The sequence below is a fragment of the Sinohyriopsis cumingii genome, chromosome 12 (assembly GCF_028554795.1).
Source record: "Sinohyriopsis cumingii isolate HCF-2022 chromosome 12, ASM2855479v2, whole genome shotgun sequence".
Lineage (NCBI taxonomy): Eukaryota > Metazoa > Mollusca > Bivalvia > Unionida > Unionidae > Sinohyriopsis > Sinohyriopsis cumingii.
In genome coordinates this window covers 37,115,845-37,135,386 of record NC_142972.1, presented here as the reverse complement: position 1 = coordinate 37,135,386, position 19,542 = coordinate 37,115,845, and the positions used below count along the sequence as shown (strand labels likewise).

Sequence of the window (19,542 nt, the reverse complement as noted above, 5' to 3'; positions counted from 1 at the left end):
GCAACCACAACAGCATATAATTTGTACATTCAAAAAGTAAAGTCTGCGGTACAACTCCCATATCTCTTCAATGTCATATAATTATAACAGCTGTATAATTTTGTTTCATGTACACTGAAATAATATCCTGGTTCAAAAAAGTCCTGTTTATTTCGTATACATTGTTTATTTGAAACCTTTTGAAATATCTGTTAAAAGTTACTGAAACTTAAGTAAAATACTATATAATGGTCATTTTAACCTTTGTGAAATCTCAACAATATTTTAGTAAACTCTCACCAAACTTTCAATGAATTGTTAGTGAGATCTCAGCAAATTTAAGTGAAAGTCTTGGGAAAATGTTTGTGAAATCTCACCAGAATTTCTGTGCAATGAAAAAGACACGAATGGTGCCATCATGGAACAGGTTTTTTATGCTAGAAAGAAAATGAGGACAAGAAAAACCTAAATCTTTTATGATAATGTCTGTCAAAATAAAATTATAATCCATTATAAAAATTATTGTGAGTATTTATCTTTGATTCCCAATAATTTCTAAGAATCATTAGCCAGTTTAATAGAAATCTGAAGCAGATTTTTTATTGGATGATATTTATGTAGATATTTTAGGCAGCCTTGTTTTGGATGGAAACCTTAGGCAGATTTTTATTTCAGGTGGAAAATTCAGGCGGGATTATTTTCAGGTGGATTTTTTTTAGGGTGAAAATCTTAGATGGATTTTTTTTGTTTAAGCGGAATTTCGGGACAACTAATTAGCATATTTCACCTAAAATCCCACCACAAATCCACCTAAAGTCCACTTGAAATTTGCCTAAGCTTCTTTAGATGTTTGGTTTAGGCAGGAAAACGCTTGAAAAACCTGTCTGAAATCTGACTTAAGTCCACCTGGAAAATGTCTTACCAGATTTCAGGCAGATGTTTATTTCAGGCAGAAATCTTAGACAGATTTTTATTTAAGCAGAATATTAGGACAACTAATTTGCATATTTCACCTAAAATTCCACCCTGAATCCACCTGAATTCTGCTTGAAATTTGCCTATGCTTCCTGAAATAAGAAGTTATGGTTTAGGCAGAAAATGCTTAAAAAGCCCATCTGAAATCCATCTTAAATCTGCCTGGAAAATTTCATATCGACCTGCATAAAGGCCGAATGACTGCAGGGCTGTCTCTACTGACCTACAGGATGTGCACTTTCGCATCCCTGTTTTTCCTGCTCTCAGAAAATAATGCTGGTTTTGCTTGTATGGGGAGGACTATTTTAGTTTTGTGCTCTTCCATTCAGCCTCACATCCACACCCAGAGCTTTTCCAGAGTCATGCTGTCCTCTTAAAGTCACTGGGGGTCTTTATCTTCCAGTATTTCCATGACTGGTTGATCCACAATGGCTGGTTAGAGTCCTCAGACAAGATTTGGCTCATGGATGGTCCACGGTGACCAGAGTGGGTCTTTTACCCAACCTGGAGAAATTGGAGCTGGTTCAGTCTCAAGATTTCATATATGTGGGGATGAATTTTCTCTCTCTCAAAGGTTTAGTCTAATGTCTTGTAGGACTCTGTAGACAGAATCCTAACCTTGTTTGAGGTGCTCAGATTGAGATTGTCTATATATATCCCTTCTGGGAACCTTGAACTCTGTGGCAGACATGGCTCACCTAGGCAGACTACACTTGTGCCCTCTCCAGTTTCTCTTTCTAGCAAACTGGAAACCATGTACAGATCCTCTGACAGCTAGATAGACTGGTCTGGGACTCAGTTATGGCTGGAGTGTCATGCATGCACCTACACTCATTCCTGTCTGTTTTAGCCCTATCATATGCCCGGTTAAGGTGCTCATCAGTAGTCAAAAGGTTCTAATTCTTCAGGTTTTGTACTCCTGGGAAGAGTCTGCCCTCTAAAAAAACAATTTAGAAATTATGGCAGTGTTCTTAACCCAACAGGGTTATGCATCAACACAATATGAAGTCAGTGCATGATTTTCTTCTCCAACAACACATCAGGAGGTCTTTCTCCTCCACAACAGTCTGCAGATTTTCCAAATTCATGCTTGATTCATTTCAAGTGATTTATCAGCAGGACAGGTATTTGAGTAAATTTGACAAGTACATCATTCCGTGCCAATAGATGCTCTGCATCCATAGGTCTATGATGCCAAACTGGAGCATCTGCTGTGATTCTGCAGCAAGAAACATTTTCAAAGAACCAGGTTGTTTGCAGTTCAGTGGCTGCAATTTATAATGAATCAGTTTCTTTACCTTTGCCAGCCAGGTTATTTTTTAAGCGAAAAATCCAGCATCGATCAGTAGATTCACTCCCTTTACAGATCTGCCGTCCTGGTCGTCTCTGTGCTGGAGATGATAAAGCTCAACTTTTATGCCCAGGTAGAGCTTCATGTTTCAGTCCCATACTTTTGACAAACCTTTCATTAGTGATAATTAGAGACCATTGATGTATGATAGGCATAGCAAACTCCTTTATCTTTGGTGAATGTCCACATTTTGGCAATCTGGTAAGTAGCAATGAGCAGTTTATGGGAAATTCATGGTATTCACCACTGAGAAATTAGAACTTAAGTTGAGGTGAAAAACAATATTTTTGACACAGTATATGACAATGAGTTCTTAGATGAAGTTGGTTTACAAAATGACATAAAATCTGTTAGAGATAGAGAGACCAAGTTATTTGCTACTGAAATCTTGCACTGAAAGCTGAAATAATCCAAAGTAAAGACTCGGGGCGGGGGGGGGGGGGGGGGGTCATGTCATTAATCAAGGCAGCTGGTTAGAAATGCCCTAATGTTCAGAGAACTTTAACCCCATGTTTAATTCCCAAGAGACATTCCACAATGTAAGTCATCTAAATTACTAAACTTACCCAAAATCCATTTCATCTTCAGAGTTTAAAAAATATGGTCTGTGGAATTATATATTTTAAGGAGCAAGTTTAAGTGGAGGGACTTTGGTTTTTCTGGGAATATTACAGAAGAATCTAATTTGTTTACCAAATCAAACAATCTGAGGATAAAACAAACATTTGCAACATAAAGGAAAACAGATCAAAGTGAGCAGTAGCTGTTTTGATTGTGATGGAAATTTAGAAGAATTACATCTTGTTACACTGCTGTTGAGACTTTTTCATCCCAGGGGTACATGGAGGGAAGCGTATGTTTTATTACACTGCTATTGAGACTATTTCACCACAGGGGTACATGGAGGGAAGTGTATGTTTTATTACACTGCTATTGAGACTATTTCACCACAGCGGTACATGGAGAGAAGTGTATGTGTATTTCATCACAGGGATACATGGAGGGAAGTGTATGTTTTTTACATTTTAACTTCTGATGACTGTTCTAGTAGAAAATAAAGAGAAAAAAAAACAGAAAAATATTGTTTAGAATGTTCTCATATCTAGATGATCATTGAAAATCTGGTCTGCATGTCAGAAAGAGAATGAATCTGTGATTTATTAAAATTTATGCTTAAACTATCACTTTAATCATAAATAAATTATTTATTGAACGTATTTATTTACTTTTAGTCTGTGAAATTTGCTTGGAAGTAGAGTGTCTATTCAGTATGTGAATTGTAAAAGGTAAAAGGGTGACTTACTGGTCAAAAAGCTATGCTCCATTTGAGACATAAGGAAAGAATCCACTTGCCCATGACTGCACATGAAATACATTAATATGTCCTATACAATATTTGTAGAAATTGAAAGCTAAAGAGTAAATCCAGATCTGCAACGCGGACAGACTGATGAAGCAATAGCATAGTATATACCTAGGCCTAGCCCTTTTTACGTACTTCAAGATTTTTGTTTGGATTTTACAATGTTGTTTAAAAAACGCCAAATGCCTTATTAATTTTTTAAAAGTATACATTTAAAAAAAATGAAAAGAATGTGTGAATAGAAAGGGGTTATGTAATTAATACAAAACCACATAAGTGTTTTGTTTGAAGTCTGATGAAAATACCTCATTTGATAATCTTAGGAACAATGTTATTTAAAAAATGCCAAATGCATTAGTCAATTTTTAAAGTATACATTTAAAAAAATTGAAAAGAATCATAAAAGTGTTTTGTTCGAAGTCTGATGTAAAGAACACATTTGATGCATCTTAGAAACATACATTTTTTTACACTGTATCAAATTTGTTCGTTTGGCCCACTCGGAATAAAACACATGTGGTGTTGTTTATATATGGCATGGAGAAGGTGTGAAAACCCTACTTGTTCAGATGGATTCTGTCTTTTGCCAATAGGTGCTCCAAAACTGTTTCAGACTTTGTCACAAATGCATCCACAATCTCCATCATTGTGTAATTCCACTCTTGACATAGATGTTTAATTAGAGTATTCATTTCATTAATATCTGTGTCAGTTCTTGGGCATGCACTGCATTAAAAACAGACTGAGGAGTCAGGAATGTCCAAGTAGTATGTTATAGAACTTGTTTTTCCAATATAGTCAATAATAATGGCCCATTAATGGCATGGCAACTGGCACATAATGATGGTGCCTTATTGAGAAAGGTCACTCTTTATATGGCATCATATATATGACCAAGGATTCAGATCTCTTTCAGTGACCTTATTTAATGCTTTCAGTAACCTTATTTAATGATGTAACCTCTGATTACAAGAGTGTTTTCCAGAAACATTATGTTCTAACTTTTATGTTTTCTCCTCTGCCTGTGATAGAATCTAGGAGATTAGGAAGCCAATTTAGTTACTAGTTCTAAAATGGGAGGACATTTATCAACATTTATGACCATGTTTGGTAGATAGCTTTTCACTAATGATCATGTGACATGAAGTTTTATTTCCTGTATTCTGGGTGGGTTTGGTATGTGTACTATATTTTTCTTTCTGGGTGATTTATTTTGTTTTCATAATTCGGCAGTTCATTTCACTGATCTTTTTTTTTGTTTTTTTTTACTCTCCAAGTGTGGACATTTTTTCTGTTTTCATATTTATGTCTTTCTGCACTAAAGTTAAAATAACTTTCAGGTTCTAAAAAACAGCAAAGCAATGTTTCCTTTGAATAATTTCAGTTGGAAGCAAATCTTTGTCTTTTACTAATAGCTGACACTTTCTTCTTCAGACTTTTGTTATCCTCTTCAAGAATGAGACACCAGCTTGATGACTAATTGCTTCGGTCACATCTGATAGTTTTCTTTCTTTTTTCGAGACTGTCGAATTTTATCATAAAATCTGATAGCTGTTTTTAATGATCATTTCTTGCTGATGGGTGTTAGGTGTTAAATTATTTTTTCATTACTGCTTCAGTGGCCTAGTGGTTAGAGCATCCGCCTCGGATGCGGGAGGTCATGGGTTTGATCCCCAGCCAAGTCATACCAAACTCTTACAAAAATGGTACTCACAGCTGCCTCGCTTGGTGCTCAGCATTAAGAGGTTAGTGTTAGGACTAGTTGGCCTGGTGTTAGGAAAATGTGACTGGGTGGGACATCATGCTACATGTGTGCAGCATGATGCCCCAGTGCTAGGCATCACTATAAACTGTCACACTGCAGACATCGTAGTGATATGACTGAAAAATTGTTAAAGCTACGTTAAAAATCCAAATCACACACACATTTTTTCATTGTTTATGTGTTTTTGCTGTCATCTGTGCAAGTTCTTGTTGAAGTCCAACTGCAAACAACATATTCCCTGATCTGTCACCATGTAATGCCTCAGCAGATCAGGGTCTATGTTGTTTATTTTACTGCTTATTCCTAACAAACTGCATAGACCCAGATCTACCAGCACATTATGTGATGGCAGATTTGGAACTGTGCAGTTTTGTAGCTGGACTAGACTTAAAAGCAAGTATATAGGGTAATTTGTTTCCCCTCATTAAGGCCGTCATGTTAGTAATCATTATCACAGCTTTTTTAATTGTTCCCTGTAGTTCAGTGACATTATCTGGCTGTCAGCCTTTGTGATGCCTAGTCTTACATAGCACGTTATTTCTGTTTTGGTGCATGAGGCCCAAAACAAATATCAGCCTTGAGGTCTTACATGTAGGACTAGTGTGATGCCCTATGGGAGCAATTTATTAGTTTTTCTTTCTTTAGATAGCTGACATTTCCTGACTACTGTACTCCTCAGCCACTGTATGATGTATTATTGTTCATTTAGCATCACATGAATTGTTGTGTAGAAATTGTGTTTCATCAGTTCATAGAACATCAGAAACAGAGAAAAAACATGCATCATGGAATAACTTGTTTATTTTGCCTTGTTATAAATTAGTTGTAGTTTTTTTCCCATGCAAGCCAGTTTCCTAATTTTGTCAATTTCATGAAAAAACTGTCTTTAAGTTGGGCATTAACACAGTACTGTATTGACAGATTTATCTTGACTGATACAAGGTTTTCATGGAGTTATTTGATTCATGCATTTGTCACACAGTATTATAAACACTGAAAATGAAAGAAAAATCAACAGATTATGGAATGATGTTTTACCATCTTTATATTTTTATTATTATATTTTTATTAGGAATCTTACATTTATTTAGTAAATATAATATCGACTTGCATCATGGTATACAATATTTGGACACTGTACATCTGTCTGTCCAACATTTTGTCCATTTTAGGTTTTAACACAAAAATGCGTTTTTGTGTTTAGCTTGTACCTTCATCAACTTGTATAGATGGCTTGCACTTGCACCCAATCAGTTTGGGGGTCAGAAGGTCAAGTTGCTGTGACTTGTGGAAAGAAAATTTGTTTCTTTCGGATAACTACTTCTAGACTACATTCCCTTACCAAACTTGTAGATAGCTTGTACTTGGAATGAAAAAGAAACTTATTTATTTTGGAGTCAAAAGGTCAAAGATCAAAGTCAGTGTGATTCAAAGGGAAGAAATGGTTTGCAAACAGCTTGGAAAAAAAAAGGTTTTTGCACAAAATCTTCAGTCCTAGACCACATACCTTCACCAAATTTTGAGGATGTCATGCACTTGTGGCAAGAAAGACACTAATTGATTTTGAAATTGAAAAGTCAAAGGCTTACAGTTACAATCAAATAAAAGAAAAATGGCTATCTTACAGCAAGTTCATTTCCAGACCACCTGTCTTGACCTACTTTTCTTTTAGATAAAGTTAATTACCTTATATAACAGCACCAAACTTTGAGGATTGCTTGATGACATAGGAAATAAATGAGCTACAGATGTCAAGTTACATCTAGTTTCTTGGGCAGTGCTGTCGCATGTTGGGAATACGCAGCTTGTGTCTTAATTCAGAACAATTAAATATAGGATGATGATGTACAATGTACAACTCGGTTACTCTTGTTTGAAATCATTGATTTTAATTAGTGTGCAGCGTCTATTAAATCATATGATAGGACATTGTACTGTCTTGTAGAAATACATTATTTGCATGGAAATGTATATATTTTCTGAAATTCATGTACAGCCTGTAGTTGACATTTAGAGTGTTTAAGATGCTCAGGATTTTTACTTGAGCAAAGGAAATTCCTTTTCACTTTAGTTGATATTTTGTGTGGTAGTCTGTCAGGATTTGTATTTGAACAAAGGAAAAACACAGGACAAATTCAGATGCATTCTGTTATTACACCAAAACATAAACCTAGCGAAGGAAGAGAACTGATCACTAAAGACAAAACTCAAGGCAATAAAGTAGATAGCACTGTTTTGAAGTTCCCTGGTTTATGTTACAAAGACTAGATCTAGTAAGATTTAGGAATCTTTAACAGACATTTGAGGAAAATGGTAAACCCAAGCTTGTTTCATCTGTAGGAGGAAAACAGAGGTGTGAGAATTAATAAAGCATCTCAGAATTCAGAACACTCAAAGTGAAGTCCCAAAGGCATGTTTAATTATCAGGTTGGGCAGTCCTGTTTTATCACATCATCAGCATAACTGACACCTTGTGGCAATGATTCCTGATTCTAGGAGTGTTTATTGATGTTGATTCTTCAGGTTTGTATTAGAATTTATTGCTACATTCCATTCTCATTTTACAGAAATTCTTCCCCCAATGCTCATTAATAGGAAGAGATAAATATTTCACATGCCTATCGTTGCTACCACATCATTGCCATTGTATCCATTGCTTAAATCTGACCTGTATCATGTGGGGTGGCCGAGTGGTCTAAAGCACACTCCATTACAGATCACTGCCATCTCACCTGTCTGCGTGGGTTTGAGTCTCAGATTCAGCCAATGTGGGTATGTGAGAAAGCTTGCCAGTAGCTTCCTGTGGGTTGGTGGTTCTTTCCAGGGTTTTCCCGGGTTCTTCCTCTACCATTAATACTGGCCGCCATGTATAGCCTATTGTGTGCTGAAAAATGGCCCTACAACAACAACAAACTGTATCATGGAAACCATATAATATAGTATAAAAAGTGAATCTCAAAACACATTTAACTCAATATCATTGCATTATTTAAATGACTTTAATCACAATGTTGAAGATCTTAATGGCCTTGACCTTGCACTTTGAATGAGTTTTAAAAAAAACACCAGTCCTCATGTGACGACACATAATGCAGCCAAATAAATCTTTATGAGTTTGCTTTCAAGAGGGAAGTCATTGAAAATGTATTTCCTGGAAAAGGTGACATCAATAGATATGGCCATACAAAATGAGGCAGCATATCCTTAGCGATTGTAGACATGTAAATTTCCTCAAGAGACAGATAAATCATCCCCCACTCCACCCACCCACTGGCCTTTGGTCATTTGGCATCAAGGTAATGTGTAACAATTTTGTCAACATTTTATAAGAGGCTAGTCGCTTTTGAGATCAAGTCCCAAGATGATTCTCACAATTTGTCTCAGCTCTAAATTATAATATCTGATTGGTCAGTGATATGATGTTATCCAGTAAGATATCAGGTCAGTGATATGATGTTATCCAGTAAGATATCAAATATTTGAGTTGGTCCGTGGCTGAAAATTCCTTTTGTAATCTCATGATCTGATCTTTTCACTACAGAATATTTGTCTCCATTAGATAGGGCAAGTGCACTAAGGTTTCAAATGGGATAAGAGAGAAGATTTGTCTCTTTTATCAAGGGCAATCATTTCAACTGATATAAGTGAGAATATTTGTCTCCATTACACAGGCCAGTGCACTAAAATTTCAAATGAGATAAGAATGTAGAAAGGCATAAGCTGTTGATGACCCAGATTGTCAAAATAGGTCAGTGTAGACAGAATGAATGCTAGTAAATACCCATTATAATTGCCCAAGTAAATTAACACATTGCATGTTTTTAATTCATTTAACTTAAGTTCTTGAATTCTTTGCTTCTGTGTTTTCATGTTGCTTGTATCTTGTAGATCTTATGACTGGTATGTGTTGCACTGTCCGTTTTTTATTATGAACCATGCATTTTTAATAATTTGTGAATAATGCTTTACATCCTGTGGGTATTCTATTTCAGATGTTATAGTAATACGGGTAACTTCTAACACAAGCAGTATATATTAACTAATCTACATTATACACAAACACTTAAGTGGCAGATATAGGTGAAATAAAAGTGTTGAAATACGATAGTATTCTCTCTCGCTCTGATCTTAATTTTCTTCCTATCTGTCTATCCCAAAGAAACAAAATGGAGATCAGCTTCACTTAAAAACAAAAGCGTAAGCAAAAGACTTTGACGAGGCTTGACAAGTTGAAGATGCAAGTAAATCGTTTCTTTAAAAACAGTAGTAACATTTCTAATGCAAGAATTTTTATTCTGTTCACAGTAAAACTAAGTTTTAAAACTAGTATTGAACATGCAGAAAAAGGTATGATAAAGGTCTCTTATAATCAAGACAAGAATTTTTCATAATAGATCTTTTTTTGCAATGCAGTTACTCGGATATGTGGTTGACAATGACAGATACTGTGATGTGACACAATTACATCACCTGACAATTTTAGAATCATGTCACCCAACTTTATCAGCATCAGAAATCACACAAGGGACTGGCCATTTAATTTTGTGGGAGGAGGGCCTGCAATTTGTTAAAAACAAAAACAAAAATCTGGCTTAAATAACTTGAAAAGTATAGAGTATATATTAAATATAATTGGCTGTTATGTGTACCAGTACTTTCTGATATTACAGGTGACTTGTTTTATCATACCTGACTTGTAGAAACATTTCATCCATTCAAGACAGTATATTTATGATAACCTATAATTTTTTGGCTGTAAAATTTGCAATGAACAAAAATAATTTTTCTTCCTTTTTATTTTTAGATGTGAGAAGTTCACTGAGAGTGACTACGTGTCTTTTTCAAATTTTCTGAGTTCAGAAGACAGAAAGCTGCCACGCCTGTGTGGCCAAATGAATCCTGGGCAAGTCATCCGGGAGTCTGATGGAGCCTTCTTCAGGGTGACTTTCAAATCCAATGACATCTATGATGCCACTGGTTTCAAGGCAAACTACAGATTTGTGCCAGGTATGTGGGAATTTTCTACACTTGTGTGTATTATGTTGTGGCATTGTCCATCAGTCTGTCTGTTAACGTTTGCATTTCCAACTCGTATCCATGCGATGATTGACCACATTTTCATGAAACTTATCATGACCATTTTTTTGTACCATCACCATGCACCCTACCAGAAGGTCAGAGCCAATTATTTGACATTTATTTTTGTCCAAGTATAAATTTTGAACCACTGAAGATATTTCAATGAAACTTTGCTCGAATACAATATGTATCATGACTAGATCATGCGTTGTATGGCACAGCAACTGATCCTCTTTTGTTACAAAATTTTGAGAAAACCTTGTCCCAGGGAGAACACTCACCAAAATAAAACAGAAATTGTTTGCTATTTCTTTAATGTCTTGTATTAGACCATTTCAGTCAAACTTGGATTAAAAAACTATGTGTAATGAGTCCCTTTTGAATGTTAACCTAATCTGGGTGCGGAGTATATTAATTTTGGTAGCATTTCTGTCTTTGTATTAGAGTATATAAATTCCTGATTTTAGAATGTTATGCAAGTCTATTAAATTATACATTGCTACTTGGATTTATAGATGACTAAACAAATATGTCAAGTATAAAAAGTTTTAATTGTTTAATATTTTTCCTTTCAGTGTATGAAATTGTAACTCCAACATTGCCCAATCATGAACGTGAGACATCAGGGGGCACAAGTATATCACCAGGGACCTCACATGATCATGTAACTGTGGTGATGGGAACAGTTTATCTTCTCTTCCTGACTGTGATATTTCATGTTTTGTGATGTTGAGCTCAAGCCGAGTTTTATGTACTTTTTGGCTGCTAGTCCGATTTAATAACTGAAAATGCCCAGAATCAAGGGAATTAATGGCTATTTCTCCACTAAGCAAATATCTGCAGAAAATTCTCAGAAATATTTCTCAACATGAGCATACCTCTAAGTTTGAAGATCTGTGACACTGTGTGAAGAATAGTCTTCAAAGAAAATCTTTTTTGTACTTAATGTTTTACATTGAACTGGAAGAGTTTATCTTCAAGTTTTTCTGTGCAACTTATTTATACACCTGTAGAACTTTTATTTTAATTGACACCGTATAGCCATTAAAGTGGTGACATGCCATTAAACTTAAATACAAACATAGAGATATATCTTCATTGAAAACTTAAAAGTATAAAAGTTTGAATCTTTATGAACTGATGATGTTCAAATAAAAAAGGACTCAAAAACAAATTCCAAATAAAATTACATTTTGTATTCACCACTGAAGCTTTTAATTCAAAGTAGCCTATTTAATTATCAATACACTTGTATTTACATTTCATTGAGTACAGTGGCATAGATTTCAGTATTAAAATGCATGAAAAAACATTATGGCTTGTGCTTGGAAAAAAGTATACCATTGGGAAAATTTGAAATAGTCTGGCGTGACGAGGTATTCATCGAAAAAAATCTGTAAATGGTTCAAAATGACATCTAAAAAGAAATTTATATTAAATTTTTGTCCATGATTATTTAAAATATTTACGCATTTTTCTAATCACAGTCTTTATAGATAATAACAGAAAAACTCTCCGTCTCTGCAGTTCAACCATCATTAGTTTCAGAGAGACATTCAGAACTTTTTTTGTCCACTGTTGCATTATTGTACACGAGTAGAATAACCTGCTTGCTCATAAGCATTACTTATTTAATTGATATCATGCTTTTGTCGGAAAACGTATAGTTAGTGAAATGGGACATCAAGGATATGATGAAAATTTTATGAACTTATTGGTGTAAAAAAAAATATGCTGAAATTGTATGTTATGTGGAGAAGTCCCACTTGCCCACAGAACAATTCCATTCACACAAGTATTCACACCTATCAGACATTTAGATTGGTCATCATTCCATTGGGACATCTATTTGTGTGTAATAGTTGTTTAACAGTCATTGTATGGTCAATAGATCAGTTGCATAAAGAGCAACATTGTAAACAAGGTGGAGAACAATAATGTACAATACCATTTACATGTAATAACAAGAGTTTTGCATTTTAATTAAAATTTGTTTTGCACTTTTTTGTGTAGAATAAATACAATGTATATGCAAGTGGCATGTTAAATGTTAACTTAAGTCCTTCAAGTATTTCATTAATCAAGTTAAAATTTGTTTCCAGGAGGCAATATACTTTTCTTTTGTGGGATTAATCTAGATGCTTTGTTGTATTTAAGATTTAAACAGAACAGAAATGGAAGAAGCAACTTTTTTTCTTGCATTTTTAGTTTGATATATGAGAGGTCTGCTACTTCTGTCTCATTTGCATCATGAATGTAAATGTACACTTTTGACTGAAAATGCCAATATTTTATTCATTAAATATGTGAATATCTTAATTACTGTCGATTACCTGCTGATATAAATTGTTGTACATACTAATTGCATGTGTCCAAATGTTTGCACAATTCCAGTTTCATGCACATACATTGTTTGTACATGGGCTGTGTATTTGCTTGCTTGTTTGGTTCTTGTTGTTGTTGGGTTTTTTCTTGTAATTATTTCTGGAAGGTCTTTTCCCTCACTCATGAGTTTTACCAAGAATTCCCACCTTAAATTTCAAATTTGCATCTTTGTTCAATTAAAAGTAAGTTAATCTGTACCTCAATATGTATAATTGCATGAGTGGGTATCAGCCCTTTCCAATACATGTCAATAAGCAGATCAATCAATTTTATATCTTAGAAGGGTTACATTAAGTTATTCTTAGAGTAATTTCAATAATATTAAAATACAGAATGTAGCCCGAGTATTTCAAAAATTATTTTGTGTGACAGTTTTATAAACTGAAACGGATTTTCCTGTAAATATGTATGATAAATCTAGTGTACTAAAGGCTTATTGTCCAGTGACATTAATCCTATAATTGATCCATGTTAAGTTCACTCATGTTAGCACTTTTGTTTCTCTCGTTATTCAAAGAACAATATAATGGCTTCCCTCCTGCTTAGCTCTTAAAAAAAATACAAGTTATTCAACCTTAACCTGGAAGTGGAGAACATGCCCAAGTCAATGTTGGAGCTAGAACAAAGATTAGTGTGCAATTCTTTTCTGAAATGTTAAAATTTTTATATTTACATGTATTTAAGATCTTTGAAAAACATCAATATTCCTGCTAACAAAGTATATTTCTATTTATATGAAGAAGTGTATATGAAAGAAAATGTACAAATTATTTGTTGAGATGTCTTAAGATTATAGCCATGTTACTTTTTTTCACTGCATTGTTGAATGTAAACTGTCATTATCATTTTTGTCTTCAGGAGTAAATATTATGACTTCTCAAATATTTTGTTATAATATATTACTGCAATTTTAAAAAAAAATCATGTTCATATTGTGAGATTGTGAAGTTTTGCTGTTTATAAAAAGTTTGTCCTAAAGTTTGAAATTCTGTTCTTTTTGTAAGTTGCTTGACCCATGCAGAGTATCAGACCCTATGTGGGTTTTTTTCATAACCAAGTTTCAAAAGCAGATATATCCCACAATATCAAGTGTCATACTGTCATGTCATAACATTCTTTTGTTACAGTGTGCCATAACACCTAATTTGATCATGTAATAACGTCTGTGATTATTTAAAGGACTGTATACTTGTATGAATATTGTAATTCAACAGATACAAATTCATGACACCATTAACACAAAATGCCACTTGTTTGTGGCTTATTTTATTTTCTCATTTCATAAACTTTATATCTAATATTCACTCAGGCTCAGCCAATGTTGGTACATGAGAAAGCTTGCCAGTAGCATCTCATGGGTTGGTGGTTCTTCCTCCATTTATACTGGCCGCCATGTATAGCCTGTCTTGTGCTGAAAAATGGTGTTTAACCTATAACAACAACAAAAACAACATATCTAATGTTCACTCAGTGGAGAACACCTGTATCCAAAATCACAACCACTGATTTCAGTAGTGATATTCCATGATAATATACCAACTAAAACTTGAATGAACTGCTTATTTTAAATTTCTAATAGCTTTTAATATCATGATGTACAAAGGTGATAAATGATTGTTTGTAATTTAATGGAACAGAAATGTGTGAAAGGTTATATAGTGTCAAGACCTTGAGATTAACCACAGCAGTTGATCTGGGATGGATGTGATGCAAGACCAATCAGCTAACCACTGAACCATCATGGTGATAAAAAAGTTTTCATTCATTCTTTTATTTAGTTTATTGAGGTTGTAAAGCTTGGCTCACTGACTTGCTTTTGTTGTGTGCTTGGTGTAGTTGCTACTATTAGCAAAGTATCTTAAAAATGATTATGCTACAGGTACAGAAATACTTTGGGAATAATTAGCAGCAATTAACTTCAGAAATATACATTTAAAATTTTTAAATGTAACAAAGAATTTTAGACATGTATTTTGACTTGCCTATTTTGCTGGTTTAAAAAGAGAATAAATTACAGGACAGTAAATATAAAAAATAGTAATGCCAAAACAAATGATGTCCAACATTAAAGACAGCTGATGTTAAACATTCTTTCTAAAATTGTGCTGTCAAATGAAATTAAAAAGGAATTATTCCATTTTGGACAAATAATTGTGAGAGATATGCCAAATTGTTTCCAAAAATTACATATTTCCTTCTTAAAACAGATTATATATGCTAGCATATACAAACAGGTTATATATGCTAGCATATACAAACAGGAAGTTGACTCTGAAGATCCCATCAGAATTTGGGGGTTTGTGAGTTTAAGTTTATGTTTCATGCTGAAAAAGGTCCAATAAAAGGGTCCTTGTTTTCACTAGTGTTACAGAAATTCTAGCTAGAATGAAGAGTATTAACATTGTACGTACATTGTCCTACAACACATCATTTTTTGCTACATGCAGTTGGATTTATGTATACTCATTTTTTTGTGTGAGAGAATATGTGTAGCAAGAATAAATTATCAGAGATAATGTCTGTCCAAATTTCAATTACTGTCTAAATCCTCTTACAATATTGATGACGATTATCTTAAACTCCAATAAAATGCTGATATGGCCTCTAGTTGTTTTTCTAACCAACTTTCTGTCATCCTATCTCCTCCATGACTAAATGTCGATTTCACACCCCTGTATTGAGTGACTTTATCTGATGACTGTACAAAGCACGTGTTGTTAATCTGTTACAGATGCATACCTCTTCTATTGGAGCATTTGTAACCCAGAAATTCACTTTAAATATGGAACGTTCAGCGTTACAGAAAGAAGCCTTAACCTTGGAACTACCTAGTCATAACTTTAATCTGAGAATAACACTGATAATGGAGAAAGATGATGTCATCTTGTGTCAGACAACACTTGAAGAAAAAACAAAAACAAACTCTATTTTCTTAGCATTGCAATTTATTCGGGAATGTTATAAATATTGCACGTAAGATGAAGTAATGATCAAATGAATTGGTATACATAATCGTGTAATAAAGTTTTCTGGACTGGAAAAATAAATCACTGAGCAAAATACATAAGATGCAGTTGTTCCCAAAGTCAGTGATACATATAAACAGATCATTTAGATTTTGGTCACTGTATATCACACTTTATATACCTGGATTAGAAAAATGAAAACACAAAGGACCAATTGTTAAAATGTACTTCTTTTGAAGGCTGATTCATCCAGCTATTACATATATAAACAGAAGACCACTACATATCAACAGTTATCAACTATGGAATATAAACATATATTCATGTGATGTGAAAGCAAAGGAAATTTGCAGAGCTCTTAGGAAAGCACCAATCACTGCAACATACTGCATCTGCACTGTCACATGCACAAGGTCTGTCAATGAACCTCTATGGAAATAACAATTTTTTTACAGAAAGTACATCACATATAACTTACCTACCACACAGGTTATCTTATTTATCCTGAAATAAGTTGTAAATAAGTACTGTATTTGCTGGCCTATAGTACAAGTCAAATCTGCAAATTCTGTAAACTATCCATATATAAGTTGGTGCTGAGTATAAGACAATGCCAGATCAATACCTCAGCTTTGTCTTTTTCACTAGTTTGTTCCACACAGCATTACATATTTTATTATATCTGTAACTCAGTAAATATTTAGGTCAGAATCATTAAATGTAGCTACAAGTATCTAATTTGTTTCATACAAAGTATTTTAAACAAATTAGGTACTTTTAGTTATACGTACCAAGTTTGATTGAAATCCTCCAAATGGAAAATACAGTCTGAAGAGTGGTAAGCAAAAGCTGTATCACATGCAAGATGCTTATGATAAAAATCATTTAATATCTTGACCTTAACCTATTTACTAAGTGAGATTAAGCTGGGTCAGAAATAGTCTCTGACGTTGTAAGAAGCTCAACTAATCATATGCATCAATCTTGCTCTAAAAAAACACATAATAAATCTTGATGACGTAAGCCCAATTACCAAGTCTTATAAAAACATGAACAGAGATTAATTTTCTAAAATGTGCCAACAAGTTCAACCAATCAGTTTGAAAATCACCAAATTTAATAAATGGATTTTGGTTATAACTACTCTTCCCCTGATTTTTAATGCCTTAAGCCTGTTTTCTAAATTTGGTCCGAAATGCAGTCACTAGACTGGTAACAAACTGGGTCAATCATATGCAATACCACCTCATTAATATGACTCTTGTTCATTACTGAACTTGTTCAAGTCCATATTTCAAGTGGGGTCAAAGTCTGATCAGAAATACATCTTGAATACTGGCAACAAGCTGCTAGCCATTATCACCTTGTTAATATGTGTGCATCTCACTCATCATTGAATTTGATCAGAAATATAGCTTCTGGGTGGAAACATGGTTAGCCAGTCAGTATAAGATATACATGGATCCATTATCAAACTTGATTGAGATTTTGATGATGTAAAACTACATTCCAAGACTGATTGAATTGTGGATACTAAATCAGATCAGAAATAAGGAATTTTGAGTGGCAACAAGCAATTACTAACGGACAATGAATAGTGCACAAACTAAAACAAAGACTTTTTCATCAGTATTCACAATGCTGGCTGTGTTCTGATGGAAAAAAGGTCCACAGATGAAATCCTATTTTTTCAAGTTCTTCTATTCATGTTTTGCAGCAATCATATAAACCTATAATAATTAGTACACCTAAAATAAAAGTGAATTCACACATTAAATCAAATAGTACAACAGACCTGCTAACCCTTAAAAAGTCCTAAAGAAATTACCTTTAACTGCAGTAAAATCTGGATAATGGCTTGTTTGTGTTCAATTCAGATCTGGGTTTCATATTAGATTCAGTGGAGTTGGTCAGGGAACCAGGCCAACTTTACACGAGTACCTCAGACGCTTTAATATGCACATAGTTTGTGATGCAAAACATCTGCATGACCATGCTGTTGCTTATTTGTTTTAAAAATTGCATCCATCAAGAGATACATTTTCAGAACAAAAGGGAAAATAACCTCTTAAAGAGTTTTTAATACTCAGTAATGAAGAAAAAAAAAGGAAATTTTCAGATTCTTGGGCAAAAGAAGCAATAGGGACAACAATGCATTGAGTATGGCACATGGCAGGAAAGATGAATGGCATCTTGTGCTGACTCAGTGTATTTCTCTGTCAGATCTAGATGTAAAAGCAAGCAATAATCTACTCAGCCCTGACCAATTGATCTATTTCAGCCAAAATGAATCTCTGACAGAATATTCTCATATATTGTCTAATCAGACCTAAATTGTTTGTATTGACCAGCAACACAGATTTCAATGCATAAATCCTCATACATCATGTTGCAAAATTGTTGGTAAATGCTTTTTTGCACAGAATCATGATATGAATAGACAAATATATACCATCAATATTTATCAAATTACGTATAACCTTTGACTAGTAACTTGACAAAATTCAAAATATATTGCCTTAATGAAATTGATAAATTTTACATCTAGAGATACCCTATACACATTACTGATGAAATTTATCACCAATGATGTTGATATCTTTATTTGTATTTTTTCCTGACATAGTCTTTATAGATGTCTTGGTTTCCCTGGGATGGGCTCACTGGGCCATTCAGACCACATCGGACATGACTAGCATACAGCTCAGTGGCACCCCTATACACTGTTGGTATGCCCAGGACAAAGCAGTCCCTGTAATCAGTCAATGGGGTGCTGAAATGCAGACAGGATTGATAATATCTCTCCAAATTCTGTAAATGCAGCATGTTTGTGATCAGAAATCATTTGAACTACAGATCAGTACTACTAAATCTCTAAAGTCAGTTTTTTATAATGTCACTCCATCTATACAAAGTAGCCCTTATCTTTCTCCACTAAATGTGGAACCCTGTTATTAAGTTAAACGTGCAATTATCAAGTCATAAAATTACTATGAGTATTGCTTAATATATATGACCTGTCTTCAAAGGAAATCTACAGTGAATTCAACTACTTCTTGATGCACCCAGTTTTTTTTTGGATTTTCTGATTGCTACAAATTTAAAAATCCAATGAAAAAGGAATAGTATACAGTGGAAATTTCAACCCTCTTCCTAAGTGACATAGTACAATCCTCTTCCCACAGCAACATATCATCATTCAAGTGCCAATGAAATGCCATATTTTTGAAGAAAAAATTGTTTTAAAATATCAGTTGATAGATTAACTTACATCTCTATGCAGTCTGTTGAGATAACATTTCTAGCTTTCTTCTCAGGCTTTATGCAGGCTTTTCCTAAATCAGCATACCTACAGAAAATGAAATAGAAAATCTAAAGTCTTTCTGCAACAATATTATTTTCTTGTATAGCTGTTGTAAGGAGATTGCATTATGATGCTATGACATTTATCTGTCAGTCCATCTGACCTACCATCTATTTTAGTTTTCACACAAAATGTTTACTTAGCTATAAACAATAGATCATAACCAAACCTGCTAATGGCTTACACTTGGGGTTAGGACAAATCTTTAGGTTTTGGAGGTCAAAAGGTATATATCAAGGTCACTTAACAAAAGAAAAATGGTTTTCAATAAATAACTTTAATTCTAGTTCATGTACAATGTGAATGGCACTGCAC

The 19,542-nt window shown here is 34.0% G+C and overlaps 2 protein-coding genes across 9 annotated transcripts in view; one reads left to right on the top strand and one right to left on the bottom strand.

The window, feature by feature from the left end:
* Nucleotides 1–15,504, top strand: part of LOC149786272 (suppressor of lurcher protein 1-like) — a 533,176-nt gene extending 517,672 nt beyond the window's left edge. For all 7 annotated transcript variants that reach the window (XM_089976657.1, XM_089976656.1, XM_089976652.1 and 4 more), the window contains 2 exons: nucleotides 10,238–10,440; nucleotides 11,088–15,504. In XM_089976657.1, the coding sequence (XP_089832783.1) occupies nucleotides 10,238–10,440; nucleotides 11,088–11,239 (355 nt within the window). In that variant the 3' untranslated portion in view covers nucleotides 11,240–15,504. The remainder of the gene's footprint in view (nucleotides 1–10,237; nucleotides 10,441–11,087) is intronic.
* A 316-nt stretch (nucleotides 15,505–15,820) lies between these two features.
* Nucleotides 15,821–19,542, bottom strand: part of LOC149786271 (polyphosphoinositide phosphatase-like) — a 75,050-nt gene continuing 71,328 nt past the window's right edge. For both annotated transcript variants that reach the window (XM_089976650.1, XM_089976651.1), the window contains 2 exons: nucleotides 19,135–19,212; nucleotides 15,821–18,636 (listed from right to left, as the gene is read on the bottom strand). In XM_089976650.1, coding sequence (XP_089832776.1) covers nucleotides 18,465–18,636; nucleotides 19,135–19,212 — 250 coding nt within the window. In that variant the 3' untranslated portion in view covers nucleotides 15,821–18,464. The remainder of the gene's footprint in view (nucleotides 18,637–19,134; nucleotides 19,213–19,542) is intronic.